Consider the following 22655-nt stretch of genomic DNA (forward strand, 5'->3'; position numbering starts at 1 on the left):
CGCAATGTCGCAGTCCCAATAAAAATCGCAGATCACCGCCATTACTAGTAAAAAAAAAAAAAATGAATAATAAAAATTCCATAAATATATCCTGCTACAACTTTTGCGCAAACCAATCAATATACGCTTTTTTGCGATTTTTTTATTTACTTATTTTTTTTAACCAAAAATATGTAGACAAATACATATCGGCCTAAACTGAGGAAGAAATGTGTTTTTTTTTTTTTTGTTTTTTTTTATATATTTTTTGGGGGATATTTATTTTAGCCAAAAGTAAAAAATATTGCTTTTTTATCAAAATTGTCTCTCTTTTTTTTTGTTTATAGCGCAAAAAATAAAAACCGCAGAGATGATCAAATACCACCGAAAGAAAGCTCTATTTGTGGGAAAAAAGGACATCAATTTTTTTTGGGTACAACATGGCATGACCACGCAATTGTCAGTTAAAGTGACGCAGCGCTGTATTGCAAAAAATGGCCTGGTCATTAAAGCGGGATTCCGGCGGTAAAAAAAAAAAAATTAAAAGTCAGCAGCTACAAACACTGTAGCTGCTGACTTTAAATAAGTACTTACCTGTCCTGGGTGCCCGCGATGTCGGCCGCCCGAGGCCGACCCGTCCCTCGGCTCTCGGGTCCTGGCGCCGCCATCCTAGGTAAGGGAAACAGGCAGTGGAGCCTTGCGGCTTCACTGCCAGTTTTTTTACTGCGCACGCGCGAGCGGCCCAGCGCTCTGTGACACACAGTTCCCAGAAGACAACGGGGCCACTCACCGAGGAGCAGAACACACTGCGGAAAAGGAAGAGGCAGATTAGGAAGACTGCCTAGCAACAAGGGTTTAGGTAAGTTTAAAAAAAAGTTTTTTTTAAATTTTTTTTTAGGATTTTTGGTGAATTTTTTTTGTTCACGGTGGCTCTCCACTCTAAGGGGGAAAATCCTTCTAGGGCTGAAGTGATTAAATTATAGGTATTGGAATTTCCTTTAAAATTTGGCTTCATTTGGTATAACAAATGCGAATTTATCCAAAGTTACGAATTATCCGAAATAACCAATGCCGTATCTAAATGAATGGAACGTAATGAATTAATAATAATAAATAACAATAATAATGATAAATAAAAATAAAAATAAATAAAAACTTTTTCTTATTATTATTTATTATTAATTTGTTCCGTTCCATTTGTTTAGATGCGGCATTCGTTATTTCGGATAATTGGTAACTTCGGATAAATTCGTATTCGTTACGTTCACTAACAGCCAAATTCGAAAGGAAATTCCAATACCTACAATTTAATAGTTAGTTATTATTAGTTAGTTAATTTTTTATTCTTTAGAATTTTCGGATTTTCTTTCATTCTTATTTTCAGATTTTCTTTATTTTCGGATTTACGAAATTACGAATTTTCAAATTTACGAATTTTCAAATTTTCGAATTTACGAATTGCGATCATAACAAATGACCCGAAAAACAAACAAAAAAATAATGACTGAAATGAAAACGAAAGAATTTTTCGGCATTGCGTATGTCTACAAGCAATTATACTCACCTAGGTGGATGCAGCTCAGCGCTGCATCTGATTCCTATGGGGAAACTCGCTTTGATATACGAGTGCTTTGGATTACAAGCATGCTTCTGGAATGGATTCTGCTCTTAATCCGAAATATTCATACCTTGAATTCATCATTAAGCCATTAAGGAAGCTCCAACCTTGTGACCTGCTACAAAGTTACAATCTTGCAGTCTGATCACTAGTGCAGAAGAGGCTGAGCAAATGATTTCTCCTGTCCGCAACTGACTGATGACATCAACTCACACTAGGCAAAGTCAAGGATGTTTTCTTACTGATAAAAAGTAAAGTTTATTTCAGAAAAAAATGATATAGTTGCTGCTGCACATATTGTGTCAGATATAAGTCAGAAATGTACTCATGCAAACTTGAAAAATTACTAAAAACTCCAGTCGAAATAGATTCATATGAGCATGTTGTTAAGGGATGACCTGATTGTTCTTCCAACAGTGATTATCCTCTGCATTGTGGAAGTGATCATCATACTCATGCTGATCTTTTTAAGGAACCGAATCCGAATTGCCATCGCTCTCTTGCAGGAAGGTAGCAGGTAAGTTACTCTGTAAGTTATTACTAAGAACTAAGAAGACCTGTAAAGTAAAATTCTGCTAATTTGAAATGAGCGAACTTTGCAAGTTTGTTTTATTTGACCTATTTCACTGGAACAATTCATTTTGTCAGATCAGATATTCACTGGCTCCCTTTTTTTAAATGTATTTATTTTGGACCCCTTTCACACTGTGCCGCCGCCGGCGCTATTCAGCCGCTAGTGGGGCGGTTTTAACCCCCAGCTAGGGGCCGAAAAGGGGTTAAATCCGCCTGCAAAACGCCGCCGGAACAGTGTTTTGCCGGCAGTATCGCAGCGCTGCCCCATTTGATTTAAATGGGGAGCAGCGGTGGAGGAGCGGTGAGTTCACCGCTCCTTCACCGCTCCAAAGAAGCTGCTGGCAGGACTTTTTCTGACGCCCTGCCAGCACGCCGCTCCAGTGTGAAAGCCTTCGGGCTTTCACACTGTAGTGAATGGAGCAGCTGTTTTAGGGCGGTTTGCAGGGACTATTTTTAATACTATTGCGCTTTCAAAACGCTCCAGTGTGAAAGGGGTCTTATTGTATTTCCTTCTCTGCAGCATACTGGCAGGGCTTAGGCTTTTCTACTCAGGTTGTGGCTGCTTTCTAAAGAAACACACTATAATGCCACGTACACACGATCAGAATTTCCGACAACAAATGTTCGATGTTAGCTTGTTGTCGGAAATTCTGACCGTGTGTAGGCTCCATCGGACATTTGCTGTCGGAATTTCTGACAACAAATGTTTGAGGGTTGGGTCTCAAATGTTCCGACAACAAAACTTGTTGTCGGAAATTCCGAGTGCGTGTACACAATACCGAAGCACAAAATTCCACGCATGCTTGGAATCAAGCAGAAGAGCCGCACTGGCTATTGAAGTTCATTTTTCTCGGCTCGTCGTACGTGTTGTACGTCACCGCGTTCTTGGCCATCGGAATTTCCCACAACATTTGTGCGACTGTGTGTATGCAAGACAAGTTTGAGCCAACATCCGTCTGAAATGTCCGATCGTCTGTACGCGGCATAAGGCTTTGAAACACCTTTTGTTTTGATTCACCTAAAATGTACCTTTCTCAACTGAAAGTTTAGGTGGCCTTTAGGAAAGAACTCAACAGTGGCGGCTCGTCCATTAGGGGCGCCGGAACACTGCCCCCTCTATCCACGGCCGCTATTTTGCAGGACACCAACACCCCCTATTCATGCGTCTGGCCCCTTTTTAAAGGCTCTAATAGGCTTCAAAATAAGGTGGGCTCATGGCACAGAGCATTGCGCCAGAAGCCCACCCAGGTGTTACAACAGCGAATGAATATTCGCTATTGAAACACTGACCCTCAATCCAGCCAGTCAGAAGCAGGTCTGAGACCCGTTTTCCAGTTGGCCGCAGAGGAGGAGGGAGGAAACATAAGGTGCCGCAATGCCCGTGGAGAGCAGAGGAAGGGAAAGCCATTGCCGAGCAAAGGAAGCCGCCGGTGAAGCCCAGAAGAAGCGCTGCCCACCATAGATGGGGTAAGTGCACCAGACCCACCCGACTGACCGCCGACCGGCTGCCTGGAAAAGGGGGGGGTGGAGGGGATTGGTGGGCGGTGGGGGGGGGGGTAATGTTTGCTGCCCCCATTAAAAAAAATTATCACCGGCCACCACTGGAACTCAAACAAAGCAGTCCTCCACTAGATATGACTGCAAATCCTCTATGATAGAAAACTAGGAGAATCTGGCATCTGATACCTGTATAAATCACATACAGGCATACCCCGCTTTAAGTACACTCACTCTACGTACACTCCCAAGTAGGGACATGCCTGCCACCTGCAAGTGTACGTAAAGTACCTTGCAAGTACAGACATCCCACGCTGTGCTGCTGCAGTATGGCCTGGAAGAGGCAGAGCTGCCGCACGGAGTTGTCGCCAGGCCCAGAGTTGCCAGCCATGCCCACCAGCCAGCCCAGAGTTGCTGCCTAAACATAAGTGGATTACTGTACAGTACTATAAACTTCACTCCCTGCCCCCCCCCCCCCCCTACAGCCCAGGGCCCTCCACTATAGGCCCTGATGCCCCCTCTACAGCCCCTGATCCCCCTCTACAGCCCCTGATCCCTCTCTACAGCCCCTGATCCCCCCTCTGCAGCCCCTGATGCCCCCTCTGCAGCCCCTGATGCCCCCTCTACAGCCCCTGATCCCCCTCTACAGCCCCTGATCCCCCTCTACAGCCCCCGATCCCCCCTCTGCAGCCCCTGACCCCCCACTACAGTTCCTGACCCCCCAGAGGTGAAAAAAGGTATTGCTTGACTTTAATTACATTTTCGTTTTACACACATGCTCTGGTCCCATTGTGTACTTAAAAGTGGGGTATGCCTGTATATCACTACTTTTGCCTAATAACAAATAATCACCAAAAAATGCACCAAGGCCTCACGTTCCTGGAATGAACAGCTTTTTCCACTTAGCTGTAGATATGTCTTCATTTTATGTATTTTACATTTTTTTCTTTGTCTGTTTTAATCTCTTTTTTTTTTTCTTCTCCTTTTAATTCTGCATAAAATGTTCATTTTACGATCTGATTAAGCAGCACATCCGTTATCAATCACTGAACAGGTTTGCAGCCTTTCACATTTGCATATTACATTATGCACAGAAAGAAAGACGCTTAGGAAGATTAGACAAGTGCCTGTAATTATCACCCAGCAGTGTTTGACATTCCATATTTCGTATAACACAAATAGAGGTGACCAGAAGAGGGCGCTGTGTAGTCATGGTTGTTGGCTTGAACCCATTGTTTTGATACATGCTATCAAAGTTAGTAATATTATCAATATTGGTATTACTGATGTAAAAAGGGGACTCTAATGGGGAACCTGATGTAAGGGGGGCTCTGATTTGGAACCTGATGTAAGGGGGGGGGGACTCTGATGGGGATTTTTTTTCGGACCAACAATATTTGTGAATATTTGTCTCTTATACTGAAGAGTTTGAAAACCTCTGTCTTAGATTATCTCACATTGCAGATATGCAGCTATGAATCTGAAGGCGTTTTTTGTTTTAGGAGAAATTTAAAACCCAAAAACCACAAATGTAATATTTTGCAGCTTACCAATCATTAGAGATATGGTGGCTGCATTTTTATTTTTTTAGGCTTTTTTCCCCTCTGTAAGTAATTGGAGTGCCCTACTCTGGATGAAGGAGCACAAGGGGGCACCTTTTTGGACAGCAGCATTGTCAGTCTGGGAGAGGGGCGTGTTAGATGCACTGGCAGATTTAAATACACAAACAAATTAAAGCCAAACTCCAGCTTATGTGTTATAAGCAGTTACAGCAAACTGTTTTTTTTACCTTTTAGGATAAAGGTTTTACATAAATAAATAAAAGCTGATCATTGAAAGCACCCCTGATAGTGGTAAATGGTTTGTCCCATCCCTGTAACTGATACATTCTGCTGGAGAGCTTGTTCTTTTGAAAAACAACAGACTTACTGGCTGAATCACCAGGTGAAAATAGAAAAAAAGCCTAAAAAAGAAAACAAATGCAGCCATCACAGCTAAGAAATAAACTGAAATATAATAAATGTTTGCTTTTGGGGTTAATACCACTTTAAGACAGAAGGTAAAGTAATCTTTCAGGGTACTACTTCGGCACAATTAACAACTTCTAGATGTTCCCTGTAAGATACCAAATCTTCGCTTTTTGAGCTCAGGTCCACTTTAAAATACGTACATGATCTCTATTAGATATGGATGGTGTTAATTCTATATAATTGTCAAAAGACATAGGCTCCGTTCACGCGGGCGATCCGGACCTGATCGGACCCTCCAGACTCTTTTATGGAGCGGCGGCGTAGGTCAGCAGACACATGTCCTCTGATACCCTCTGCCATCCAATCTGATCCTGCCCGCTAAAAATAGACGGACGGTGGTCCTATTCCCCATCCGTCTGGCGGATCGGATGGCGTCAGATGAAAATGGACAGGCGGTCCGTTTCCATCCGATTGCCCCATAGAGGAGAGCGGGACTGTGTCTGTGTCCGGTCTGCATAGCGGAAGCAGACACAGACACGGACCTGTCATCTGCCGGATCAGTGGAGAGATCCCCTGCTGAGCAAGCGGATTCTACTTCATAGAGGCGCCCGTGTGAAAAGGGTCATGGTTGTTGGTAGATCTTAAAGAGTAGGGTCCATGAAAAAAAAAAAAAATTAAAAGTCAGCAGCTACAAATACTGCAGCTGCTGACTTTTAATTGGACATTTACCTGTCCCATGGTCCAGCGATGCGGGGGATCGAAGCCCCGCTCCTCTCCCCCTCCGTTCAGTGGCACCGGCATTGCAACTGTGGGCGCCGGGCTGTGGCTTCACAGCCTGGCACCCACTGCGCATGCGCGAGTGGCGCCGCTCAGTCACCTGGGACCTGTAATGGGTCCCAGATGATTGACAGGAGGGAGGGAGCAGAGCCGAGTCCTTCCTGTGCCGAGGGGGAAGTGATGTCACCAGCCCAGGCACTGGAAGAGGCAGACTACGAGGGACCCCCTAGCAACAGGCATTTAGAGGTAAGTTAAAAAAAAAAAAATTCCAAATGTTTTTTTAAATTTTTTTTTAGGCACAGTCATGGATTTTTTTTTTTTTAGGGTGGAACACCACTTTAAGTAGATTGTAGAGATTGTACAGCCTGTTTTAAATCTACCATCAATTATGTAGCAGAAAGGGGTGTCTGACTGGATAACAATGAACAGTTTGATTAGGTAGGACCTCACTTTATAAATGTATTTGTTCATTTAAAGAAGATTGTGCTGCAACTCAAACTGTAGCACATGTGGCAATAAGTATTAAAATTTCATGTAATCAGCCATTCAATCTGATTGTTTTAAACAAATAGATGTCTTATCCACTTAAGGACCGAGCCTCTTTTTGGGATTTGTTGTTTACAAGTTAAAAACAGTTTTTTTTTTGCTAGAAAATTACTTAGAACCCCCAAACATGATAAATTTTTTTTTCTAACACCCTAGAGAATAAAATGGCGGTTGTTGCAATACTTTCTGTAACACCGTATTTGCGCAGCGGTCTTACAAGCGCACTTTTTTTGGGGAGAAATACACTTTTTTGCATTAAAAAATAAGAAAACAGTAAAGTTAGCCCAATTTTTTTTTTTATCTTGTGAAAGATAATGTTACGCCGAGTTAATTGATACCCAACATGTCACGCTTCAAAATTGCGCCCGCTCGTGGAATGGTGACAAACTTTTACCCTTAAAAATCTCCATAGGCAACATTTTAAAAAATCTACAGGTTGCATGTTTTGAGTTACAGAGGAGGTCTAGAACTATTGCTCTCGCTCTACCGATCGAGGCGATACCTCACATGTGTGGTTTGAACACCGTTTTCATATGCGGGAGCTACTCACGTATGCGTTCGTTTCTGCACGCGAGCTCAGCGGGAAGGGGGCGCTTTTAAAATATTTTTTTTCCTTATTTATTTTCCTTTTTTATTTTTATTTTTATTTTTACACAGTTCTTTTAAAAATACTCGGCGTAACATTATCTTTCACAATATATAAAAAAAAAAAATTGGGCTAACTTTACTGTTACTTTTTATTATTTTTTTATTCAAAAAAGTGTATTTTTTCCCAAAAAAGTGCACTTGTAAGACCGCTGCGCAAATACGGTGTGACAGGAAGTATTGCAACAACCGCCATTTTATTCTCCAGGGTGTTAGAAAAAAATGTATAATGTTTGGGGCTTCTAAGTAATTTTCTAGCAAAAAAAAAAAAAACTGTTAAACACCAAATCTCAAAAAGAGGCTTGGTCCTTAAGTGGTTAATTATACTTTTAAATAATTGTTTGATACAAGTTGTGATCACTTACATCAATCAGATCAATATCCAAAGTTTACAGGAAAAAGTAAACAAACATTTGAAAGTGCTCATTTCAGAATCCTTTGATTCATGAACCAAAAGATTGGCGTAATAGAAACCGGAATTTTACAACCCAAGCAGTGGATCCAAGCAGTTGAATTGGTAGAGAAAAATGATCCGCACTAGATTCCATCTGAATATTGTAATGATTGCTTCACTGCAGTTCAGTGCATTAACATCATAAGTCCTATACAGACTATTTTTTTTATCTGCTTTTTAAATTCCATTTTTTTTTTAACCCCTTCACACCCACAATTCCAATATTAATGCTCCCCAGCACAGTTCCCCTTGCTGAGGACACATTTAATAAACATCCTCCCTTTGAAAACAAGCAGCTGACATTTTGCGCACCTGGTGACTCTCAAACTCCGCTGCCACGGAAAGCTTTAATCAACCCGCTAAACCAACCATAGTTGTTTCTGATCATGTCATCACAGCTTAGACATAGTGATTAAATGTAGACTAGAAAATTCACTGACAAAAAAAACCTTCAGCCTGCTGATGCCACTGCAGTCTGATAGTGAGAGTAACTATGTTTAATACTGTAGTTGTCATATAAAATCACAGTATTAAAAAATATAAATAACTACACAAAATTGTAAATGGTAAATGTTTAATTGAAACTTTAAAGCGTTTTAAAGGCAGAAGGTTTTGTATCTTAAAGCGGAGGTGCTGCCGAATTTTTTTTTTTTTAAGTCAGCAGCTACAAATACTTTAACTGCTGACTTTTTTAAAATTTGAACACTTACCTGTCCAGGGTGCCCGTGATGTCGGCACCCGAAGCTGATCTGTCCCTCGGCTATCTTCGGTAAGGGAATCAGCCCGGTTCCCTACTGCGCATGCGCAAGTCAAACTGCGCAATCCCACAGGTCCCTGCTGTCTTCTGGGACCTGTGTGTCTCCCAGAAGACAGCAGAGGGGATGGAGGAGGCGCCAGATATGGCGTAGAAATCCACGGGTACCCGCGGATATCTGCACAGAGGTGGGAGCAAATACCTGGATTATACAGGTATTTGCTCTCCCCTCCCCCCTGAAAGGTGCCAAATGTGACACCGGAGGGGGGGAATCCGAAAAGCGGAAGTTCCATTTTTGGGTCGAACTCCACTTTCATGCATAATATGTATTAACGTACAAAACCTTCTGCGTGCAGCTCCCCCCAGCCCCTTTTACACCTACCTGAGCCCAATGTTGATTCAGCGCTCTGCCCGAGAGCATTTCTGCTCTTTTTCTCTCATCTCACTGGCTCAGAGGCAGCAGCAGGAGCCATTGGCCATTGGCTCCTGCTGCTTTCTATCACAGCCAGTGAGCGGGGTCAATGGACACACAAAGCTTGGCTTAGGAGCGAGCCCACACGAGTGCCTCCATAGTAAGTGGCTTGCAATGGGGGCACTCAGCAGGTGAGGGGAGCCAGTAGTGTCCGCAGGGGACCCAAGAAGAGGAAAAACATAAACAAATCCAGGATGTTTCTTTGGACCAATCAAAAGGATGACAATGTCATTAAACATTAGATTGAGTTATGAATGGACATGGTAAGACATTTTATGTTCTTTCAACATGTACAACAGATTGTATAGTAAAAAATATTGTATTCTGTTCATGGTATAGGCTTAATACCTCAAATCATTCAGTATTTGAATTCCTTTTCACAATATTCTCCTCTCACTCCTGGGACCCTACTGGCAGGGACACTGTCTGCTGATTTCCATGATACATCTTATGAAAGGTCTCTTTTGCCCCTGGTAGGAAACCCTCTGCTTGCTCCAGTCTATCTCCCACCCCCTCCCACCTCCCCCTTACTTTTTTGGGAAAAATCTGGAGTGTGAACTAATAGGTGTTTTAAAACCAGTGGAATAAAACTGTTTGGATCAATATAGATTTTAGGGTTTAGTCTACTAAAACCGGAGAGTTTGATATCTGGTGTAGCTTTATACAGAAGCCAATCAGCTTCCAGTTTTTTTTGCCAAAGCTTAATTGAAGGAACTGATGTTAGAAGCTGATTGGCTACCATGCACAGCTGCTCCAGATTCATGATAGACTGAAGAGGGGATAGCCTATGGAGAGGTAAGCCAATGAGAAGGGAGTTGCAGTAGTCAAGGCGAGAGATAACAAGGGGGTGAATGAGGAGCTTGGTGGTTTCATTTGTTAAAAAGGGGCGAATTTTAGAGATGTTATGGAGGTGAATTCTACAAACTTTTGACAATGATTGGATTTGAAGCTGAAATGACAAGTCAGAGTCTAGGATTACACCTAGTACCCTGGCGTGAGGGGAGGGACTGATGGTTGCATTGTTGATTTTGATGGAAAAGTCATGGAGGGGGGGCGCGGGCGGGGGGGGGGGTGGGGGGAATATTAATAACTCAGTTTTAGAGAGATTTAGTTTAAGGAAGGGGTGCGACATCCATGCTGATATGTCAGTTAGTAAGTTAGTAATGCGAGAGGAGACTGAAGGAGTGAGGTGAGGAGTAGACAGATAGATTTGGGTGTCATCAGCGTATAAGTGGTATTGGAAGCCGTGGGCAGTTATTAAGTGACCGAGGGAGGAGGTGTAGATAGAGAAGAGAAGGGGTCCAAGAACCGAGCCTTGGGGGACCCCCACAGAAAGGGGCAATGGAGAGGAGGAGACAGAGCTGTAGGTGACACTGAAGGAGCGCTGTGATAAATAGGCAGAGAACCAGGATAGAGCAGAATCTCGGAGGCCAAGGGAATGTAGCTTATTGAGAAGGAGCGGGTGGTCAACAGTATCAAAGGCCGCAGAGAGGTCAAGTATATAAGCTCAGTTTACTGGTAAAAATACGTGTAAAATGCAAGACTTCGGTGGGTGTAAAAATATGTCCACTTGCCGACATCTAACTGTAGCCTTACTGCGAACGAGTGTACCAAGATGGCGACGGAACATCACTTCCGTGTGGTCTCTCCTCTCCCGAAAGTGACGTCTCGCTGGCCGAGATGGACCCGACATTACTATGTGTACAGAGTCGGGTCTGCCCGGATTGGAACAGTGCTCGCAACCCCCTGGCAAATCGGCAATCGACCCCTCAGGGGGTCGCGACCCAGGGGTTGAGAACTGCTGCCTTATGTGATGAGTGCACTAACATATGCCTAAGATCCTGAAGAAGAGTATAGATACGCGTAACATGTAGAGCCAAGCCACTGCACAACGTGACCAACTCCCACCAAGACTAATAAAGAAACCATCTGTTATTGCAACAAGAATACTGTTTTAACCATTCAGGATTATTTCCTTGGTGTATGAGTTGTGTGCAGGATCAGTATCTAGGCAACCTCTACTTTGCAAAGCTTTTTAATTATTGCTTGTTTGATTGTTTTTCATCTTTTAATCAATTTAAAATAAAAACATTTTTAATATTAACATTGTGTACCTCAGTGCCTATAAAGTTCAAGTACCAAGTCTTTACCATTATTTAGTGAAAAAAAGCCCAGTGTGTTTTTATACTACACTGTGTGCACAATTATTAGACAAGTAAGTATTTTGACCAAATCATCATTTGTATGCATGTTTTCCAACTCCAAGCTGTATAAATTTGAATGCTTATTGGATTTAAGCATTTTAGGTGATGTGTATTTGTGTAATGAGGGAAGGTGAGATCAACACCCTATACCAAGGTATGCATAATTATTAGGCATTTTCTATCATTCAGGCAAAAAAGGGGCCAAAAAAAGATATTTAACTGACTCTGAAAAGTCAAAAATGGTAAAAAGTCTTTCAGAGGGATGAAATTGCTAAGATATTGAGGTGTGAGCATAGAATCATCAAACATTTTGTTGCAAATAGTAAAAAGGGTTGCAAGAAACGTATTGAGAAAAAAAGACGCAACTTAACTGCCAAAGATTTGAGAATAATCAAACGTGGAGCTATCAGGAACCCATTATCCTTCAGCGCTAACATATTCCAGAACTGCAACCTACCTGGTGTGCCAAGAAGTACAAGGAGCTCAGTGCGCAGAGACATGGCCAAGGTAAGAGAGGCTGAAACCCGACCACTACTGAACAAGACTGTTTTATGGACTGATGAGATGAGAATGACTGTTGATGGACCAGATAGATGGGCCTGTGACTGTATCAGTAACTGGCACAGAGCTCCACTTCGACTCAAACGCCAGTAAGGTGGAGGTGGGGTAATAGTATGGGCTGGTATTATTAAAGATGAGCTAGTTGGATCTTTTCGGGTTGAAGATGGACTCAAAATCTACTCCCAAGCCTACTGCCAGTTTTTAGAAGACACTGCAGTGGTACAGGAAAGTCTTCATCTTTTAAAAAGTCAATCATATTTATGCAGGACAATGCTCCATCGCATGGATCAAAGTACTCCACTGCTCAGCTAGCCAGTAAAGGCCTTAAAAATGAAAGAATAATTACATGGCCCCTTCCTCACCTTACCTAAACCCTTTTTAGAGCTTGTGGGCCCTTCTTAAACTGGAGATTTACATTGAAGGAAAACAGTACACCTCACTGAACAGTGTCTGGGAGGCTGTGGTTGCTGCTGCACAAAAAGTTGATCGTCAACAGATCAAGAAACTGACAGACTCCATTAATGGAATGCTTATGACTGTTATTGAAAAGAAGGATGGCTATATTGGTGGTCACTGATTTTTTTTTTTTTTTTTTTATTTCAGAAATGTTTATTTGTAGGAGCTGGGTAATAAGTTATAGCATGTTCAGCATTAAAGCATTCTCAGCAGACAAACTTTCAGTACAAATAACTTTTATTGCATGTGTTATGTATTTATTGCAACCAAAAACATTATAATTTATGAACTCTTAAACCTCAACATACCGATAGACCTAACTTGTAACACATGAAGACAAAACCAACCCTGACCTTCAGCAACCTACCCCAAACCTCAAAAATTATACTTGCCTTATAATTGTGCCCACGGTGTATATTACCATCACACCAATAAAAGAAAATATTGCATACAAACTATTTCACCATGGTCCTGAAGAAGTAACATGCGAAATGCGTTGACCATTTTGTAGTGTAAATAGTGTTCTGCTGTTGAAGGAGGAACAGATAAAGGAGGTTATTTACTAAAACCGGAGAGTGCAAAGTCTGGTGCAATTCTGCATAGAAACCAATCAACTTCCAGGTTTTATTGACAAAGCTTAATTGAGCAAGCTGAGGTTAGAGGTTGATTGACTACCATGCAGAGATGCACCAGATTCTGAGTGCTCCAGTTTTAGTAAATCTCCCCCAAAGTGTACACAAAACAGACCTTTTTTTTTTAAAACACCAATGTCACACTTCTGATTGAAGAGTAGAAATAGAAGTAGAAATATAGAAATAAAGAAACAATTCTTTTGTTGAAAACTGTTATGTACTTTTATGAAATGTGTCAATGAAAACTACACTTTGAATTCTAAAATGAAGCCAAGATCCAACTGAGGCTGGGGTTGGCTGTGTTTAGCATGTCAGCTGTGTAACTTTGTAACCTTTTATTTTTCAGAGCAATAGGATACATCATGTCTACGCTGTTTTACCCAATCATCACCTTCATCCTAATCGCCATCTGTATCTCGTACTGGGCTGTCACCGCCGTGTATCCTTTTTATAAGCGCGCTACATTGCGCCTCTCTAGATTAGATCAGAGACTGGCAGCCAAGTGTAAACATATGGAAATTATCACTCCTTAATTCAGAGACAGATTCTTGGCTACATCTGGAGAAGCTGTATACAAAATTATGGCCAACAAGACCCCATGCCAGTATGCAAACGAAATGTGTGTACCTGAAGTAAGTCAGGAGACAGTTATATGGGAATTTATGAGGCTCATTAGATGAGCGTCACATCCCAGTGAGATTATCTAAGCAGATGTCTAGGATGGCACAATTCCCCAGGCAGCAGATTTTCCTCCTATTTTTTTCTTTCTCTCTTTATTACATTTTATTTTTTATCTTCATTTTCCTTTCTGCATCTGTCATTTTACTGTGTTTGTTTTCCTTCTTCTCCACACATTTAGGCTTCTCATTCACTCTCTTCTCCTTCTATCTACTCCTCTATCCTTCTATCCATTTCCTTTTTCTAGCATCCTCTTTGTCCTAAGATCCTTTTTCCATCCTTCTTATCTTCTATCCATTTCCTTTTTTTTTTATCATCCTTATGTTCCCTAATCTCCTTTTTTCCGTCCTTGTTCTGTTCTTAAGGCAGGCCATACATGAGTCATTTTTTTTTTTCATGAACGAAAAAAATGACTAGAATTCTCCCATTCAATATATACATGGCCAGTGCTACCACTAGGCAAACTAGGCAGCCGCCTAGGGCTCACTGCTGCCTAGAGCACTCGGCCACTGGTATTCCTACTCTAATGCCCCGTACACACGTTCGGATTTTCCGACGGAAAATGTGTGATAGGACCTTGTTGTGGGAAATTCCGACCATGTGTAGGCTCCATCACACATTTTCCATCGGATTTTCCGACACACAAAGTTTGAGAGCAGGCTATAAAATTTTTCAACAACAAAATCCGTTGTCGGAATTTCCGATCGTGTGTACACAAATCCGACGCACAAAGTGTCACGCATGCTCAGAATAAATAAAGAGATGAAAGCTATTGGCTACTGCCCCATTTATAGTCCCGACGTACGTGTTTTACGTCACCGCGTTCAGAATGATCGGATTTTCCGACAACTTTGTGTGACCGTGTGTATGCAAGGCAAGTTTGTGCCAACATCCGTCCGATCGTGTGTACGGGGCATAAGTCTCAGCATCAGCAGGCAGCTGTTGCTCCATTTACACATCGTGTCAGAGGTGCAGCGGAGGACTGTATTTTTGTCCCGATTCCAGAATGAATAAAAGCAAGCAAACATTCATTGATAGGCACTGGTAGGCTGCATTGATGGACGCTGGTGAGGCTGCATTTGATAGGCGCTGGTGAGGCTGCATTTGATGGGCGCCCTGAAACCACCCTGTTGGGTTTTTCACAATCGATCAGTGCCGCCGGCTATAGTCAACAGCAGTGGTCATCAACCCTGTCCTCAGGGCCCACTAACAGGCCAGGTTTGCACGATAACTGAAATACATCACAGGTGATATAATTTGCTGCTCAGTAATTGCAGTATTCTAGTCTGCATCTCCTCAAGGTAATACATAAAACCTGGCCTGTTAATGGGCCCTGAGGACAGGGTTGATGATCACTGCTGTTGACTATAGCCGGCGGCACTGATCGATTGTGAAAAACCCAACAGGGTGGTTGTACAGAAGTTAGTCGGTACACAAACTTCTGTACAACCAGCCTGCCCATGCATGGATTGAAATCCATCCAGTCCCTACTGAACCTGTTGAATTTTGATCCATATATGGCTTTCTCTCCTCCTTCCATCCCCTTTCTGTTGTGTCCACTTCTTCTTCTACCCTTGTTCTGTTTTCTTCCCTCCTCATTCTCTCCTCTCTTCCTTCTGCTTTTTATCTTCCTCTTTCTATCCACCTTCTAATCTGTCCTCATTTTATCATTCTTCTGTTCTATCTCCCCTTATACACTTTCTGTTCTCCTCCCATTTCTATCCTTCTTTTCTTCTTTCTACTCCCTCTTCTTTCCAAATTCAGTTTTCTCATTCCTCTATCATCCTTCTAACCTTTCTCCTCCTCGTATCCTCCTTCTGTTTTTCTTCCTCCTTATTTTCTCTCTACTCCTCCTTCAATCCTCCTGGTGTTCTCTAATGTATCCATCCTACTTCTATTTCCTTCTGTCTTTCTTCTTTATTCTCCTTTTCTTGTCTCTGCCTATTATTCTCCTTCTCTGCTCTCCTTCCATTAACCTCCTTTTTTTCTCTCCTTCCATTATCCTTCTTTTTTCTCTCCTCCCATTCTCCTCTTCCTCCTCTATCATTCCTTTACCCTTTTCTCCTCCTTCTGTACTCTCATCCCATTCTTTCCTTTTTTCTGTCCTTCTCCACCCCTTCTTTTTTTCTTTGTTCTCTTGTATTTGTTTATATTATTTTTTTCTTATACCTTTTTTGTTGTTCTTTTTTTTTCTCTTTTGTTTTTTGTCTATATTTTAATTATAGTGAATAGATATTATATATTAGTGCTCTTAGCTTGTGCCCCCCATGCAAATGGTATTTAGCTACCACTCTGCTTACCAAAGAAGTTGCCTATCAACACTCAAATGAAGTGAGCAGTAGTATATTTTATAGTCTTACTTGATTTTTTTTTTTTTCCTGTAGACATTTAATACCTCCAACGTGACCAAGCTGTGTCCAGGGGCTCAGTGCACCTTTGCATTTTACGGAGGGGAAGGTTTTTACTATAAATACATCCTGATCTTTCAGCTGTGCAATGTCTTTGTGTTCTTGTGGTTGGTGAATTTCTCCATCGCCCTTGGGCAGTGTACGCTGGCCGGTGCCTTCGCCTCCTACTACTGGGCATTTAAGAAACCTGCCGACATCCCTACATGCCCTCTCTTCTCATCATTTGGACGAGCAATAAGGTACCCGGAGCTGCGTAATAAGTTATAGCATGTACAGTATTAACGCATTCTCAGCGGACAAACTTTCAGTACAAATAACTTTTATTGCATGTGTTATGTATTTATTGCAACCAAAAACATTATAATTTATGAACCCTTAAACCTCAACATACCGATAGACCTAACTTGTAACACATGAAGACCACACCAACCCTGACCTTCAGCAACCAACCCCAAACCTCAAAAATTATACTGCCACATGGACGGTCAGTTATCCCCACATGTCAAATATGTTATGCAATTAAAGCTTTCATTAAAGTGCACCATAATAGCAACAAACCTTGCATTTTTTGTGTTAGCATACTTCTATGTCTTTACCAATCTTTTTGAGTCTGACCTAGAATGTTCCTTAGTGATATATGAACCTCATAAATCAAAAAATGTGCACGTTGCTGTAGGGTTGGTTTTCAAAGGCAAGTTAAAGACCAACTTCACTTTTCAGGTGGAATTAAAAAAAAAAAAAAAATCACCTACCATGCGTATGAATGCGATACTCATCTCCTCTCCAGCGTTGTCCCACGTAGACTCACCTGCTCGGTTATTCAGCTCCAGTCCTCTTCTGAGTTTAATAACATCCATCATCATCCAACCCACTTCCTATGAGACCAAACCTTTATGGACATGACCCTGGAGTTGCGTTATCACACTGGCCTGGGCTCACAGTACTCCTAGACAGTGTGATTCTTACACTTTAGTAGAGAAAGCCCATTACCACCACTGGAGTAACAGAGGAGGAACCCTACATAGGAAAAGCTATGTATAAATTATTGTAAAAAAGGTGGCAGTGGGGGACTGTAGTGAGGAAGAGAGAGAATAGGGGTCTCTTTTACTGGGTCGTTGACTTAAAGCACTGAAGCAAGAAGAAAAAGCATTCTGGGAAGTTATGGTTTTCACAATGGCTTCCAAGTGGGACCTGGGCTTTTCCTGAATTTCCTGTGCATTTAATGACTTCTTAATGGTTGGAACCCTTCCTCCACTTCCCTCAAATACAATGCTGGGAACCTTTGGGATCTATTGAGTTGCATCCCTCATAGGAGGGGAGTGAAAGTTGGTATTTGGGCTTCTGGCAGTTGGTGCCTAAAGTTATAGTATGTTACTTTCCTATAATTTTTGTATTTTTTTTCTTGTTTCTCGTAATATTTACTTATGTCATTGTATTGACATTCTTTCCTGCGTCAGGTATCACACCGGCTCACTAGCACTTGGCTCCCTCATCCTGGCACTTGTACAGTTTATTCGAATCATATTAGAATACTTAGACCACAAACTCAAAGGTAAGTCTCAATGAATTTGAGCTCACATTTATATGACTAAACAGCTGTATCATAAAGCAAAACTGCAATCTTCTCATTTGCCAAAGCAACAGATTTTTTTTTATGTCCCCTCTCCAGAAGTGGGTACTTACAGTATCTTTCTTTCAATCTGTCACTTCTCTGTTCAATAACGAGATCCAGAGCCACCGATAAGCCCCATCAGTTCAACAGGTGGGCCCAGGCACCTGGCAAGCTGAAGGCTGTACTGCCTTATCACTGGAATTGATCCTCCTGTAGCTCCCCCTGCTTCTCCTTCTCTCTCTCCCACTGGCTGTGCTGCAGGGAGAACCACAGGAGGATCAGTTCCAGTATCTGCCGCCACTCTGATCACTCCCCCCCCCTTTTTCCCCCTCCTGTCAGGGTCCCACTGTGTGCAACCCCTGCAGTGCTTCCGGCTTCTCCTCCTCACCCTCCAGCTGCAGCTGCTGCGGGGCTCACAGGGGGATTGTGTCAGGATGGAGAGCAGGATGGGGAGGTGTTAAATATGTCATATTTACTGGCCCCTTCCTTTCCTGAATGAACACAGTAGGCAATCGCTACTATGTTCATAACTGAAGCATAGTAAACTGTGTTTGTGAATGAAAAGGAAACCTTACAGCACCTCTTATTCATTCATCTCCAGTGCAGCTGAGGCTGCAGAGAAAGGAACTGTCCTCAGTCCCTTTCTCAGTCTCAAAAATGACCCCTGATATTTCACCAGAGCCCCCACAGTATAGTGAAAAATGTAATAAATTAAAAAATTAAATTAAAAAAAAAAGAAAGTAATGTCTCATAAACATGTTCTTTGTTCTCACTATGAAACACAGCTGCTCATCCTAAAGTGGTAATAAACCCTAAAATGTAAACTATTACAGCTTACCAATCATTAGATGTGGTGGCTGCATTTGTTTTCTTAGGCTTAGATTTAAACACACTAACAAATTTAAGCCAAACTCCAGCTCACACCTTATCAGTTGCAGAACACATTTTTTTCCCTTTTGGCATATAGGTTTTACACGAATAAATAAAAGCTGATTATTTTAATAACCCCTGCCAGTGTTAAATGGTTTGTCTCATTCATGTAAACTGATACATTCTGCTGGAGAGCTTGTGCTTTTTTATAAAAACAGACCAGATGAAAATAAAAGAAAGCCTAAAAAAAGAAAACTAATGCAGCCATCACATTTAATTGGTAACCTGCAATATAATAAATGTTTGCTTTTGAGTTTAACCACTTCCGGACCAGCTGCCGCAGTTTTACCGCAGCATGTTGGCTCGGCTGGACAAATCGACATTACCTTACATCACTTTGCCTTTTGGCCACTAGGGGCACGCGCCCGCAGCGTGTGCCCGGAGCCGATGCAAGTGCCCGGCAGGCGTGATGACCGCCGGGCACCCGCGATCGCTCGTGACAGAGCAAGAACCGGGATCTGTGTGCGTAAACACACAAATACCAGTTCTTTCAGGGGAGTAGAGACAGATCTCTCTCTCCTCCTAGACAGTTCCATCCCCCTACAGTTAGAAAACACACTAGGGAACACAGTTAACCCCTTAATCGCCCCCTAGTGTTAACCCCTTCCCTACCAGGGACATTTATACAGTAATCAATGCATTTTTATAGCACTGATCGCTGTATAAATGTCAATGGTCCCAAACTTTTTCTGCCGCAATATCGCACTCCCGATAAAAATCACAGATCGCCCACATTACTAGTTAAAAAAAATAAAATAATAATAAATATGCCATAAATCTATCCCATATTTTGTAGACGCTATGACTTTTGCACAAACCAGTCAATAAACGCTTATTGTGATTTTCTTTACCAAAAATATGTAGAAGAATACATATCGGCCTAAACTGAGGAAAACATTTGTTTTTTTGAAAAAAAATGTGGGATATTTATTACAGCAAAAAGTAAAAGATATTGTTTTTTTTTTTTTCAAAATTGTCGCTCTTCTTTTGTTTATAGCGCAAAAAATAAAAACAGCAGAGGTGATCAAATACCACCAAAAGAAAGCTGTATTTGTGGGGAAAAAAGGACGCCAATTTTGTTTGTGTACAGCATTGCACGACCACGCAATTGTCAGTTAAACCGACACAGTGCCGTATCGCCAAAAATGGCCTGGTCATTGAGCAGCCAAATCTTCCGGGGCTGAAGTGGTTAATGCCGCTTAATTTGACAGGCATGTGGATGTGATTGAGTGCCTCAAAATGTCTGTGTTTGGGGCCACTCACCCATGCCCGATGCCCGGGCTGCCTGCACGCAGCACATGGTGGCTCCAGATGAATAAACAAATAGTGTATGGGCCTCATGTGAATGGGATAATTTTAACAAATGTGGACTGAGGGGAGGGGGGTTTAGAATGGAGGTTTTAAAATTTAGTTTGTGACAGCACTGAAAGTTTACATTTTTCATATTCTTTTCCCCTTTTTAGCTTACCAGAATTCCTTTGCAAGATTTCTGTTGTGCTGCTTGAAATGCTGCTTCTGGTGCCTGGAAAAGTTCATCAAGTTTATAAACAGGAATGCCTATATTATGGTATGTATATGTTCTGTATTTGCCACTTGCCGACAGCGCACTGTAGTTTTACTGCCACGGTGCGGGCCGGCTGTGCAGAATTGCGTATATGTGATTCTGCATCTCCAGGGAGGGGGAGCCCGACTGTGCCGTCACTGGCTCCAGCACCTGCCGGTCAGTGGTTATCGGCCAATGATTTATGGCAGGGATTGTCGGAGCGAGTGACAGGAGAGAGCTTTGTGTATGTAAACAACACAGAGCTCTCTTCTAAAGCGGCAATGTGCCAGATAGGCAGAGAATAAAAAACTGCACATTGCTTAGTAAAATCAGCACACATCACACATTTAACCCTTCGATTGCCCTGTCGGGCAGAGACATAGAACGAAGCTCTGCCTATGTAAACAAGGCAGAGCTTCGTTTCAACAGGGGGGGGGGTGTGTCTGGGTGAATGGTGTGTCCCTGCAAAGGGAATATCACCATCAACATAAAATCCATCACTTCCCTTAGTAAAAACACCTAACTTAGTACACATAAACACTGGCTAGGCACACAGTTAATCCTTTGGTCGCCCTAGATGTTCAACCCCTTCCCAGCCAGTGTCATTAATACTTTGTCAGTGTATAACATTAGCACTGATCACTGTATTAGAGTCACTGGAGATGTCAGTGGCAGTTCCCACACAGTGTCAGTTGGTGTCAGATTGGCTGCCTTCCCGCTATAAGTCGCTGATCACCTCCATTACTAGTATAGTAAAAAATAAAAATTCCAGTATATATCACATCGTTTTTAGACGCTATAACGTTCACATAACCAATATACACTTATTGGGATTTTTTTCACCGAAGACATGTAGCAGAATATATTTTGGCCTAAATTTATGAAGAAATTCAATTTAAATAATTTTTTATTGGATATGTTTTATAACAGAAAGTAAAAAATATTGTTTTTTTTTTCAAAATGTATGCACTTTTTTTTTCGTTTTTAGCGCAAAGAATAAAAAACCCAGTGGTGATCAAACACCACCAAAAGAAAGCTTTATTTGTGGAGAAAAAAATTATACAAATTTTTTTGGGTACGGTGTTGCATGACGGCGCAATCGCCAGTTAAAGTAGCACAGTGCTTAATAGCAAAAAATCGGCCTGGTCATGAAGGGGGTAAAATCTTCCAGAGCTCAAGTGGATAAAAATAAATGTAACTATTCAAAGCAGGCAGGGAAAAATATAAGAAAGAAGGTTAGTTAGGGATACTTCTACCCTCCAACTAATCCCCATCTCATCACAACTAACCCATTGCACTTTAAGGATCACTTTGTTGTTTAACGTGTATGTCTTGCCATTTTTTTCTATTATTTGAATAGAGTGGGGAAGGGTTAGAACCCCTGTCAGGTTTTATTATTATCCAATGTTCTTTTATAAGGATTTCCCCGCTTTTATTCTCCTACTGACAATGGTTTCACCAAACAGTAAGAGACAACAGAGGCACACAATTTTTTTTAATAGATTATGGCTAAAGCCGCGTACACACGAGCGAAATGTCCGACAGAAAAAGTCAGACGGAAGCTTTTCATCGTCTGTATGCTGTTCTGACGGACCAAAAACGACGCATGCTCTGAAACAAGAAACAAGTACGAGACGGAAGCTGTTGGCTACCGGCTATTGAACTTCCTTTTTCTAGTCCCGACGTACGTGTTGTACGTCACCGCGTTCTGGACGGTCGGACTTTGGTTTGATCGTGTGTAGGCAGGACCGCTTAAATGGAAATCCGTCAGAGTTCCGTCGGAGAAACCTTCGGAGTTTATTCCGACGGCAAAACTGGTTGTGTGTATGCGGCATTAGGCTGGATCCCCTGTCAGATTTTTTTCTTCCCAACGATAAAAAAAAAAAACCCTGTAAAGCAGGAGCAGGATAGTCCAACAGTGGGGTAGTACTCTTCCAAACTAGTCCTCCAAGGCTGCCATCGCATCAATCCCTGCAAACAAGGACAAACAACACTGAAATAAATACAAGGAAAGGGAATGTCTCTACAAGTACCGGTAGGACAACAGTGGGGTTGTATTCTTTCAACTTGGTCCTCCAAGGCTGTCACCATGTTGATCCCTCCAAACAGAAGCAAGCAATACTGAAAAAATACAAGGAATGAGAATGCCTCTACGAATGGCGGTAGATTTTTTTTTTTTTAAGTACAGTAGGGGGTGGCTAGAACCCTGTCAGCTCTTTAATTCTCAACAATAAAACCCTTGTAAAGCGGGAGGAGCAGAATAGTCCAACAGTTGGTTAGTATTCTTCCAAACTGGTCTTTCAAGGTTACCATCACATCAATTCCCCCCAACAGGAATAAGCTGGA

At 41.9% G+C, this 22655-nt stretch overlaps 1 protein-coding gene across 3 annotated transcripts in view; it reads left to right on the forward strand.

The window, feature by feature from the left end:
- SLC44A5 (solute carrier family 44 member 5) overlaps positions 1–22655 on the forward strand; it is a 297524-nt gene that overhangs the window by 219159 nt on the left and 55710 nt on the right. For all 3 annotated transcript variants that reach the window (XM_073593722.1, XM_073593723.1, XM_073593720.1), the window contains exons 12-17: positions 2015–2114; positions 13485–13577; positions 13683–13770; positions 16201–16463; positions 17682–17776; positions 20230–20333. In XM_073593722.1, coding sequence (XP_073449823.1) covers positions 2015–2114; positions 13485–13577; positions 13683–13770; positions 16201–16463; positions 17682–17776; positions 20230–20333 — 743 coding nt within the window. The remainder of the gene's footprint in view (positions 1–2014; positions 2115–13484; positions 13578–13682; positions 13771–16200; positions 16464–17681; positions 17777–20229; positions 20334–22655) is intronic.

The sequence above is a fragment of the Aquarana catesbeiana genome, linkage group LG07 (genome assembly GCF_042186555.1).
Source record: "Aquarana catesbeiana isolate 2022-GZ linkage group LG07, ASM4218655v1, whole genome shotgun sequence".
NCBI lineage: Eukaryota > Metazoa > Chordata > Amphibia > Anura > Ranidae > Aquarana > Aquarana catesbeiana.